Genomic DNA, 12,410 nt, shown 5'->3' with positions numbered 1-12,410 from the left:
CCAAGAGAGTGGCTTTTCCCAGGTCAACGCCCTTCCCCCATGCCCCACCCCCCCCCGGGCCAGATATACCGAACCCCTTTGGGGAAGGAGGTATTGCTTGGACGTCAGTATTTCTCCGAAGTGCCAAAATAACCAAATAATTTCCAAGTGCAGTCCAGCCGACGACTCTTGATGATACAAACACAAGGAGCGACCTGGTTGGAAGCATGTGCCTCGGCTTTTCTTTCTCCTTTCCTGGCTGGATCCGTTGGTCCAAAGCTGGCAAGGGCAGGGTAGGAAGATACTTCCCAGACCTTTGATCTGGGGTGGGGTGGGCGACCCTAACCCGCACCTCTACATGCAGGGCGTGGGTCCACCATCCTCCTCCCTGGCTGCGGCAGGGCTCCCCGCGTGTTCCCCGCGCGCCCCAGCTCTAAAGTAAACAGGGCCGAGGGGACCGGTGCCGCCCGCTCGCTGCCCGGCTGCAGCCGGCCGGAGCCATGGCCGAGGCGGTGCCGGCCTCCCCTGCGGGCAGCCGCGGCCTGCACCGGGGCATCATCCAGTGGTGAGAGGCGGGGACGCGGCGCAGGGCGGGTCGCCGCGGGCGGGGCTGGAGCCCAGGCCGAGGGAGGGCAGGAGCATCTCTGGGTCGAGGGCAGGAGGCCAGGGCTGAGGACGCCGGTCCCCACACACACGCCGTCCCGCATCCGCACCCGGCTCCGGTTTTACATTTGGCTGTCCCCGTGGGTCACACTTCCCGTGGGAAGCAGTCCAGCTTGTCCCCGACCTAGGCCTGTTGGTAGGAGACCTGGAACGCAGGCAGGCGTTGGCCAGGGAGGAAACGTTTTTTTTTTGTTTTTTTTTTTTTTCCTCCTGGCGTGAGCTCTAGAGTGGATGTGCCTGACTTAAAACAACTTTTAGCTTCCACAATGCATTCCATATTATTTATGAAATTATTCATTTCTTGGCTATTTAAATACAGAAAAAAGAAAAAATACTAGAACGAAAAATACTCTCAGCCCGTGGGACTGAACTCAAGAGTCTGCTGCTCTTTATAAATAGGAAAATAATCGAAGCCAGTCCTCAGACCGTGGCTTTATAAGGTGACTATTATACATCAGCCTACATTTTTCTTTTTGTAAGTTTTAAGAAATGTTTCTCAGGGGAAACTCTTTTTAAAGAGTCACCTGAGTAAGAAATATGAAAAAAAAGAATGAAGAGTGTGTTTACAATTATAGTTATACTTTCTTCCAAAAAAAAAAAAAATTACAGTCCTTTTCATCTTGAATGAAAAAAAAAAAAACAACAACAACAGCAACATGGGTGGGGTTTTTTTTTTTTGGTTTGTTTGTTTTTTGTTTTGTTTTGTTTTTGCTCACCTTCTTAGCAGGAAGAGTCAGCTTGCTACCTTAGTTAACTTTCAGCTCATCACTGCATTTCTGGGGTTTTGAATTTTCCTAGATAGATTAGAAAGAATGATTATAAAATTTGAAATACTTGGGTATCCTCCTTAAGGTGGCTTGTGGTTTGGGACAAGGCAGGTGCCCCAAATCCCTTCCAGAGATAACAGATGTCTTTAAGTGGGTATATTTTAGCAGCAAGTCCAAATCAAGTCCCATGCCTAGAATTCTTAAGTAGGTGGGCCTCTGCCAACATGTCCTCCGGGGCTGGGAGAAAAGACTGGAAGACTTCAATTCACCTAACATTGGCTTTCAAAATACTGTCCCAACTTCTAATACCTTGGAATGGAAGGGACCAGGCTCCCCAAAGGGAGGGGTGTGTCGATCCATAGAGAGAGCAAAAACCAAGAGCTGGAGCCCTGGCAGTCAGCTCAGGACAGAGTAGAGAGGCCCCAACTGTTGTCCAGTGGAAGAAGGGCCATGTGTCTGCATTACTTTACCCTGTGTCTTCCAGTCGGGGGTCTGTTGGGTGGGACAATGATCTATTAGTCAAGTGGGGTCCTAGCTAGGACATCAGTGCCCCTGTCATCTATGCATGATAAATTGTCCCCTGGAGAAAATTGGGGATGTTGGCTAGTCTAGGGGAATGGAGAGAAGAGGTTTCCATCACAGAGACAGGAAGGGGCACAGTCAGACTGGGGAACACAGGAATGGACACAGTACTGTGGGTACAGACCCTCGGGCTGGGATGGTCCTCGGCATCCAACCTCAGGTAAAACACAGGGCATTTTGGTGGCACACTGGCAGCCCTTACCCAGGGTCACCTGTGGTAGGTAGTGTTACCTCACATCCTCTCCACAGAGTCACATGCAATAGAGGTCAGGCTTCCCAGACCAGTTACTCCTTGGGCCGTGCTCCCTGGAGACAGTCTGCTAACACCTCCAATGCCTATGGTTTTCATGCTTCTGTTTGGCATTATGATGGGAGAGATAAAAATGGCAATCCCTGAGAAAATCAGGTTCATAAAGAGAATGGCTTACCCTGACTAATGGCTCCTCCAGAGGTTTCAGTCCAGGGTCACCTGGCTCCATTGTTTTGTGTCTGTAGCAGGACAGAGCAGCATGGAGGGTGTCCCTGAGAGCCATGATGCTAATGGCAGCCATAAAGCAGAGAGGAGGGGACCCCAAGTCCCAACATCCCCTTCAAAGGCACACCCCAGTGACTTAACTTCCTTACAGCAGTCCCACCATCCCCCCAAACGCCATAAGGTAGTGGCCAGGCTGTTAGCCTGTGGGCCTCTGGGACCGATTAACATCCACACCCTTAACCTGTCCCCACTCCTTAAGTAAGTATACACTGTGGTATTACTTTGCTTTACCAGGTATATAATTCTCATCCTGCAGTTACATAGATCTTGGCTACAGTCTCTGTAAAGATTCATCAAAGAGTATCTACTTCTTTTTAGCATGTGACTTCCCCTCCAATGAACTCCCAAACCTTACAGTGTTGACAACTGAAAACCTGTAGTCTATATTCCTAACACTGGCCTGAGGATAAAAGAGATCGTTTTCTAGGCTGCCTGTGAGCGCCTGCTCCATTCAGTAACCTAGACAGAGGTCAATTGGCTGGACCCATGTATGGCCTGGTCACTGGCTCTGTCAGAGTGTCCTTACTTCAGAAAAACAGCTGCCAATTTCCTATTTCTGGTCCCCCCCCCCTCTCTGCAGGCTAGTTGACAATTTCTGCGTCTGTGAAGGGTTTAGTGTGCCTCGATGTCTCATGTATGAGATTTATGTGGAGACCTGTGGGCAGAGTGCTCAGAACCAGGTTAACCCAGCAACATTCGGGAAGGTAAGTAGGGAGTTTTAGTGGAGCTGTATTCACTGGGGTGTTTTGGGTTTTTTTGTTTGTTTGTTTGTTTGTTTGTTTTTTGTAAGTTTCAGCCTTGGGTGACTTAAGTGTGAAGATACATTCTGAGAAATCTTAGGGTATATCCTTGTTCAAATATAGACAGAGATAGGTACAGTGTTGCTGATGGCAAAGCCTTATGGGACCCGATATGTGTAGGACACAGCTGATTGCCCCTGAGCAAAGTCTAACATACATTTGGATTTAATGGGGTCTCAGCAGGTCTAGCTGGCTTCATTCTCAGGAGTCACCAGCCAGTAGCCCTCATTTGTATTGAAAAATCTAATTTACATCTCCATGCTTTACAGTGGTTGGGAGGAAGTTGGAGTACTCTTTTTGTGGTAACCCCAACATTCGCCAAAGAGCTTGGTTTGCCGGGCACTACTTACTCCTGCACAGAGTGTCAAAGCTCTCCCAACACAGTTCTGAGACACTCTGGTACCCAGCAATTGATGTTTCCTGCACTTCAGTTGGATTTAGGGGACTCATTGGCTTTGGAAGTTAGCACTCATATCCAGGAACTTCATCTGAGAACAGTTAATATACAACAAAATGACAATCTCAAACCCTCGTTATTCAACAGCTCTTCTGAGTAACTCCTTAATGGTAGACCCTCCTTTCGATGCTGGGAATACAACAGTGAGGTTGACAGAGAACAAATTCAGCCCTCACTGCATTCTAGTTGTTCAGGCTACCAGGCCTGCAGGTATCACCAGTGTTATTTGATTGCTAGCAAAATAAACCTGGAGTGATTAAAGCCAAGGGTCCCACGGCTGGCCATAGTGCATGGTTAGCAGAGCTAGCCTCCTGAATCAGGTGCAGAGTTTTTTCTACTTGATTTCACCAAAAAACAAAAGCAAAAACAAAAATAAAAACAAAAAAAAAAAACCCTTGATCACAGAGACATTGGTGATCACCTAGTCTGAGTGATGCCCAGGACAAGAGCAGCCTTCTAAGCACCTTCCCTTGGCTGTGAACATCATGAGAACAGTGTGCCCTCTCTGGGCTAAGACCTGAAGCTAAGTGAAGAACAGCATATTTCTGCAGAGGAAAGGGTGCTATTCCTCTGGACAAACAGCCCATGCCAGGATTTGTAGTTCAACTGACAGAGCACAGGCTCATGAAAATCACTCACCTCCTCATCGTGGGGCTTGGCCTGCACCATATATCCAGGTTGATCTTAAACGACGAGGGTGACAAGGAGCTTGCTGATGGGGGTCACAGAGCTGCTGACTCTGTTTCTCCCCTTTCTTTGTAAGGGGCCTTGTGCACACAGAATCGGATTGATTGAGGGTGTCATTTGATCACTGGTGAATGTATAGCCTGATGGTTAAAAAATTCATCATTGTCCTCATCATCTTGTCTGGATAAGAAAAGCAAAGGATTGAGGCCAGCCTGGGCTACAGTGTGAGTTCCAGGAAAGGTGCAAAGCTACACAGAGAAACCCTATCTCGAAAAACCAAAAAAAAAAAAAAAAAAAAAAAAAAAAAAAAAAAAAGAAAGAAAGAAAAGAAAAAGAGCAAAGCAACCAACAAACAAACAAACAAGCAAAAACAAAAACAACCAAACAACAACAACAACAAAAAAGGGCAGAGGTGGTGGTGTACGCCTTTAATCCCAGCACTCGGGAGGCAGAGGCAGGAGGATCTCTGTGAGTTCGAGGCCAGCCTGGGCTACAGAGTGAGTTCCAGGACAGGCACAAAGCTACACAGAGAAACCCTGTCTCGAAAAACCAAAAGAAAAAGAAAAAAACAAAAAGCAAAGAACCTGATAAAGATAAAAGAACTAAATCAACCAGGGAGATGGCTCGGGGGAATGGGGCTTGCTGAGCAAGTGTGAGGACCTGAGTTTTGATCCCCAGCACCCATGCAAAAAGCTGAATGTGGTGGTGCATGTCTGTAACCCCAGCACTGAGGAGACAGAGACAGGTGGGCCCTGGCGTCTTACTGGCCTCTAGCCAGTTGGTGAGCTTTTCATCACTTAATATTATATGAAGAGCTCCTTCGATCCTTGTGTGATATTGTGCTTACTTTGTGCCATCCCTTACTGTGGGTGGACACTAGGACTATTCCCTGATGTCCCTGTTGTAACCAATCATGTGCCTGTGTTCAGTGATGATTGTCTCTTGGGCGTGAACCTGAAGAGGGACATGGGCAAATCACAAGGTGTGTGGTCTTGAGGACCAAACTGTTCTCCAAGTAGCTCCCTTACCTTCCACTGGTAATCCTGGGGATGCTGATGTGTTTTCCCAAACACTGAATTATGCAGATCTGCTCTTCCAACTCAGTCCTCCCAGCTGAAGCTTCCCGTCGTTGATGACCACTCTGTGCTTGTGATAGGTGGTTGAACCTTCTAATGGGACAGCTGCTTGAATTCGGGAAGCAACCGCTCTTACCGCCTTGCCTTGGTCACGACTACTCTCGGCTCCTAAAAGGCCACCTTCCTGCCTACCCATTTCATTGTGACTTCAGTTTGTGGATATTCCCCCTAAAAGTGGCTTCATGGATGCCACCCAGTGCCACCCAGCGCCTCTACAGTGTGCTCAGACACAGGAGTGTTTTCTTGTTTGTTTTCCGTTTGTTTCTTCTTTTCTTTGGGGCTTTGGTCCTTCTTATCATTCTCTTAGTTCACTTTAAATCTGTCACCAACAAAAACAAATCTTTTTTTTCCACATAAGCAGATCTCCCAGGACTTCTTTAGAAGTTGTAAATACTCCATGTCAATAAAGGAATCAAAACCAAAGAGGAAGACACATTCCAGGTCCCTTTATCACTACATCTCACAGGGTGACTCAGGAAGGTTTTCCAGCCCCCTGGGATTCCCACCTGATATCACACAGCCCAAATGTTTCGATTTCATCACTCGGAATTTTAGGAAACATCGTCAAAGGCCCTGCAGAGAGTCCTGGGTAGCCTGACATATCAGTCTTCTCTCATCTGCCCACTTGCTGGTCTTCTCCGAGGGAACGAGGTGAGGTCAGCAGGGCATGCTCTTTCCTGGGCTAAGATGGCAGAGACGTTTTCCCATCTCTCTGAATGGTGTCGTTAGAGTTTGTTCAGTTCTAAAAGAAAATTCTCTTCCACCCCCTTTTCGGATTTAGGGTCCAGGAACATAGCTCAGTAGTAGAACCCTTGCTTAGCATGGGGAGCCCTGTGTCCACTCTCTGCACCAAACAATGGGGGAAAAAATTATGTTGTGCCTCGTTTCACAGTGCAGAGCATTCCAAAGGAAAGAAACGAGAGACTCCAGTGTCTGACCTCTGCATTTATTTTGAATTCTTTGTCTTAATATTTCCCTTAGAGTCCACTCCCCAAGATGCCAAGGTTCTAACATTAAGTTTGGTTGGCACATTGCCTGGAGAATACGCCAGTGGAATGGGACTGATTGTTGGGAATGTATCCTGTGTGCCAAAGCTGTGGCTAAATGGAGAAGGGAAGGGGAAAAGGATATGACCGCAAAGCATGTTTACAAGAGAAACAACAAAATATCCAATTCTCACTTCCTCCCTCCTCCCCCGGGAGCTGAGTCTATTCCCAAGGAGTTCCTGCACAGATGATTCTGATGGGCATGCAGTACGCAATGCGCATGCTGGCCGCAAAGGATATCTTCCATGGATTGGGGAGTTTCCGGAGGCCGACTTCCTCTGCTAAAATAACACAGACGAATGCTTTTCTGATTCAAAAAGGATTGCCTCTCCTTTGTGAGCAATGTGGAAATCAAAAAGTGTTAGGAAGGGGGAAGTAAGTGCTGGCTGAGGCCTCCCTATCGAAGGTACAGCCAACGTGCATGGTCCATTTGCACACATGCGCACATGTGTGTGAATAGCAGGAGCTGGGAGTGATCACAGACCTGGTTCTCATGTCCCTTGCCCCTGTGTGCCTGGGGCGCTCCCATTTCCCTCTGCCCAGATGAGCTAGTGAACAGGCAGCAGGCATCCTTCGAAGCCCTGGGTGAGGCAAAGTTCTCGTCACCCTGGTGCACTCAACCACAGCAGCAGATACTTGAAATGCCCACCTTCATATAGTTCCCAGACTCTAGCACACCTTCCAAGTGGTGGGCTCTCCCCATTTCCCAGCTCTGTGGCAGGCCGCAAAGAACCAGGTGTGGGGGCTTGTTTCCTGTCTCCCGACTCTCCCTGCTTCCAGTGTTGGTTGAACCTTTCTGGGAGGAAGAAGGGAGAAAGGAAGGACAAAGAGGATGTACTCTTTTTTTGTTGTTTGTTTGTTTGTTTTTGGAGACAGGGTTTCTCTGTGTAGTTTTGGTGCCTGTCCTGGATCTCACTCTGTAGACCAGGCTGGCCTTGAACTCACAGAGCTCTGCCTACTCTGCTTTCTGGGATTAAAGGCGTATGCCACCACCTTGCAGGGAGGTTGTACTCTTTTTTAAGAGCCAGCTGGACCCCCCTTTTTTTTAAAAAAAAAAAAAAAAAAGGATTTATTTATTTTTATTTTATGTGCATTGATATTTTGCTTGTATGTATGTCTGTGTGAGGGTGTCAGATCCCCTGGAACTGGAGTTACAGACAGTTGTGAGCTGCCAGGTGGGTGCTGGGAATTGAACCTGGGTCCTCTGAAAGAGCAGACAGTGCTCTTAACTGCCGAGCCATCTCTCCAGCACCAGTTGGATCCTTTAGTGATGGGTTCTTCAGTACCTGCCTTGAGCACATTTCAATATGTGCCCCTCGGCTTGGGAGATAAGTCTTCGGGTGGAGCTTCCTGGTGTCTGCCTGCTTTTCCTTCATGTTCTGCAACTATACTGGAAAAGTTGGCGCTCCCCCCAACTCCAGCTTTCTCACACCTTGCTGACTTCCGGCCACAGAACATGCTTTGCCGCTCTTGGCCCGAGCAGACTGTGGGTGGTGTTCACAGAACCTAGAGCAGCGGCCTTGCTGTCTGTTCATCCACCAAGGCCCTTCTTGCCCGACCCACACAAGGTCTGGGTTGTCACAAGATGGCAACTGCAGTGGCCTCCTCACAGGAAACACTCGGAGCGACTGGACCACCCTTCCCATATACCCCTCTCAGCTGAGATGGCGGGCGGACCCTCAGCGAGAAGCCCTGTGCCTTTCCTCATCTCCACGTCACTGTGTATGAGTGAGCTCAGGAAATTTTTTTTTTTTTTTAGTTTTATAAGTAAATGCTCATTTTATAACAAAAATGCCCACAGATACAAGTCCCAGGTTCACTGTTCATCCTTCTCTTCCCCTTTTACTCTGTCGTTCTGTATAGATACGGCAAGGATAGATGGATTAGAGAGTGGCGTATGGATGGCTGGTGGGCTGATGGGTAGACAGAAGATAGATAGATAGATAGATAGACAGACAGTCAGACAGATGGATGGATAATAAGTAGGTAGATAGTATAGCAAGAAATCCAAGGGAGTCCGCTTCAGGGATCTAGGGAGTTTATTAGAACATAAATTAGAGAAAACAACTCACTAAACAGAATAAGGCAAAATCGTCACAGAGTCCTGGAAGGCTGGTGTCCTGTCCCACACTGCTCTTGCTGCCTGAGTCAGTCCACAACATCCAAGCCCTCAGGGGAGGAGAGAGAGAGAGAGAGAGAGAGAGGCGCACATGCCCCTCAGGTCTTGGGCTAGCCCCAAGGCCACACCCTAGGGGCTGGTACCTCAAAGTCATAGGTGGAACAGGTACCTACTACAAGACAGATAGACAGACAGACAGATAGGGATGAGAGAAAGATGAAAAGTCAGGTAAGAGGGAACCCCTTCTCATTTCTCTCAAAGGCTGCTCCTGGAAGATACTACAAAAGGGAGGTGGGTGGTACAAAGCCGAGCATCTCTTCAAAGTGCAGACATCATTGGCAGTGACGTGGCTTCCAAAGTGTCCCTACATGCAAGATTTCTACTTCTAGCAGATGTGATAGTGGGCCCGTGGTTAACCCCTTGATAAGGCAACTGTGAGAGATTCCTGTTGATTTGTGGAACTTGGGCATTCCTGAACACAGGGTGCATCAAGGCAACCCAGCCCAGAGATGTGAATTTGAATCCAAACAGCTATTATTTCGACAGTTTCGTACCATTTGCTCATAAACAAACAAACAAACAAACAAACAAAAACCTTGGGAATGAGGAAAAGGGATGAGTCATGAAAATAACTATGATGTTAGAAGAAAAAAAAGAAAGCAAGCAAGCATTGGAACAATGGCGGCAGCCCACAGGCTAGACCCATGCCGCTGGTGGTAGTCGAATTTCATGAGAATTTTCCTGACTTCAGCCAGTGGCATAGCATTGAAGAGAGCCCAATGCACGATGGCACATACTATCAGATGCCAGCGATTTCGTCTAGAAACGCAGAGAACCGCATATTAGTACTGAGACTCGAAAACAAAGTTTTGTTTTAAAACAGTGGTTCTCAACCTTCCTAGGGCTTGTGACTCTTTAATACAGTTCTTCATGTTGTGGTGACACCCCCACCCCCGCCATAAAATGATCTCATGGCTGCTTCATATCTGTAATTTTGATACTGTCGTGAAATGTAATGTAAATATCTGTGTTGTCCGATGGTCTTAGGCCACCCTTATGAAAACCCATGGGGGTTGTGACCCAAAGGTTGAGAACCACTGTCTTAGAGGTTTGGTGCTGGGAATCTACACCAGGTCATTACACACCCCAGCCTGGACACCAGGGTTTATTTAAATGGCACTTTTCACTCAGTGACATATTTTACTTATCTGATATGTCCCCCTAATTTCATTTACATGTATACTTTTTATAATCCGTTATACTATTTGTAAGTATAGATAAAACGAGTTTGTTTTCCCTTTTCAAATTGCATCTTTAAATCTGCTTGTCCCCGCAGCTCGTGCGCTTAGTTTTTCCTGACCTGGGCACCCGGAGGCTGGGCACCCGAGGAAGTGCCAGGTAGGGTTACGATGTGCGCTTTGTGTTAGACGGTAGAAACGGCAATGCGGGCAAATCACGACAAAGGACAAAAACGTGTGACATGGAACAGACTCTCCCTCACAGCCCTTACCAAAGGGTGCCGGGGTTCAGCCTGAGCCCCTGTGTCTGGAGCCACGCAAGGCAGTGCTATATTCATTTGCTTCAAAATCTTTAATATTGAAATAGGAAGATCACAATGTACACCTTAAACGTTTAGAAATGTGTATGCTTATTAAAATGTTTAAATAATTACGCACGCAGAATAATGCCCATTGCTTCAATTACTCTTTGAACTGAAATGTCTAAATATTTGGTCAGGTAGCCCACCAGTTATACTCAGGAGGCTGGGGCCAAAGTGGTAGTTTTAACAGGAAATTCCAGTGCCATCAAATGTGTCCTTATCATAATTGCCAGGCAATTATCATTGTCGTCTGTTGTTCGTTTTCAATCAAGACAGGAAATCAGTGAGCAGGGACAGAAGCCAGTTAGAGGAAGGACTGGCTGCCCGTGAAGAAATCGAGACAGTGGAGAGTCTGCCAAGTCTAACCTTGGCAGTAATTAAGTTGAAGAAATCTGGTTCTGTTGTTAGTCCGGGGAACACTGCTGTAGTTTCATAGACTCCACAGAGGAGATGGAGCCTTGAGGAAGGAGTCTGGCTTTCTGCAGGCTGAGTCCTGGGAAAGGCATGAAGGATGCTAGGACAGAAGGCCTGCCCCGGGACATCTCCCTGAGATGAGAAAGTCTGACACCGAGAAATGAGAACTGAGCATGCAGCAGCCCTTTTGTAGGGCTGTTGAAATGCGTAGGATGATGGGCTTGGGTTTATGATGGGTCAGAGATGTGGTAGGTACACCTAACCTGCCCGCTGTCATCAGCAGAGGAACTGTGCACACAAATCATGCACTTGAGCCGGGCGGTGGTGGCACACGCCTTTAATTCCAACACTCGGGAGGCAGAGACAGGCAGATCTCTGTGAGTTCGAGGCCAGCCTGGTCTACAGAGTGAAAGCCAGGACAGGATCCAAAGCGACACAGAGAAACCTTGTCTCATAAAAAAAAAATAAAAAATAAAATGTACTTGGACATCCAGTAACGGAGACCCTCTGTTTTTCAGGTATCATTATGATGGAATCTATATCAAGAAAAGTTCTTTCTTCTACTCCCATTACTGCTACCTCCTGGGTAAAAAGAGCTGTCACAGGTCAGTGTCTGTCCTTGAGGACCTTAGTTGTGGGACATAAGCCTGGCTTCTTTTCTTTTTTTAGCTTTTATTGATTCTCTGTGGATTTCACATCACGCCTTCCATTTCTACTTTTCTCTCCCTGTCCCCCTGCATCTGCCCTCTGCCCTTGCAACCTCCCCACAAAACAAAACCAAATTTAAAAGAAACACCCAAAGCCAAATAAAACAAAGAAATGAAACAAAAATAACAACAACAACAACAACAATAAAAAGAAGAATCTTGTCGTGGAAGCTGTAGTGTGGGCCATTGAGACACACGGTTTACCCTTTAGTCCGGTTCGTCTTTACTTGCAAGTGTTCATTGCCATGGGTCATTGGTCTGGCTCTGGTCTGGCTCAAGACTTCTGCTACAGCTCAGATAATGGGCTCTCACTGGGGCTCCTCTTGGATATCCTGTTGTCCGGTGTCCTGGAGATCCTGCTGTTTTGGATCTGTAGGTTCGTCCCTTTCTCATGCTCCAGTATTTCACAGATTTTGTGGATATTGGGGTGGGCCAACTCCTAGCCCTTGGTTCTGGGCCTGGGTGGTAGCTGGGCTGGTCAGCCTGTCAGCTTTCCCTCATCAATATTACCCAGGCAAGCTCTCCAGCACTGCCTTAGCTAGCTCACCTGAAGCAGCCTGCAGCAAGGGGCTGGGCCAGTTCTCCAGTTTCTCCTGCTCTCTGGCCCTCAGATCCAGGTCCTCCTCACTCACATCGCATCACCAGGGCCAGCACTACCGTTTTGCCCATGCAAGGTGCAGGGTCCTCTCTCTAGATTGCTGTAGGGGGTATATGGAGGGTCAGCTCTCCTGCCCTCATGCCCCCAGGGCTGGCTCACCTCTGACCAGACAACAGGCTCAGCTCTAGTGTGCTGCCCAGGCAGGGTGCAGGGCCCGCTCTCCTGTGTGCTGCAGCTGGTGTAGGTCAGGGCTAGTTCTCTCACTCTCTTGACCCCGGGGTCAGCTGTCTCACCTGCCAGGCTTGTTTCTGTGAAAATCA

General features: G+C 47.7%; 1 protein-coding gene across 1 annotated transcript in view; it reads left to right on the top strand.

Moving 5' to 3' along the window:
• The first annotated feature begins 251 nt into the window (after positions 1-251).
• Rfx8 (regulatory factor X8) overlaps positions 252-12,410 on the top strand; it is a 65,837-nt gene continuing 53,678 nt past the window's right edge. The window contains exons 1-4 of the mRNA XM_036168242.1: positions 252-544; positions 3,107-3,230; positions 10,108-10,169; positions 11,304-11,390. Of these exons, the coding sequence (XP_036024135.1) occupies positions 480-544; positions 3,107-3,230; positions 10,108-10,169; positions 11,304-11,390 (338 nt within the window). The 5' untranslated portion in view covers positions 252-479. The remainder of the gene's footprint in view (positions 545-3,106; positions 3,231-10,107; positions 10,170-11,303; positions 11,391-12,410) is intronic.

The sequence above is a fragment of the Onychomys torridus genome, chromosome 18 (genome assembly GCF_903995425.1).
Source record: "Onychomys torridus chromosome 18, mOncTor1.1, whole genome shotgun sequence".
NCBI lineage: Eukaryota > Metazoa > Chordata > Mammalia > Rodentia > Cricetidae > Onychomys > Onychomys torridus.
This window is presented reverse-complemented; position numbering and strand designations above follow the sequence as displayed.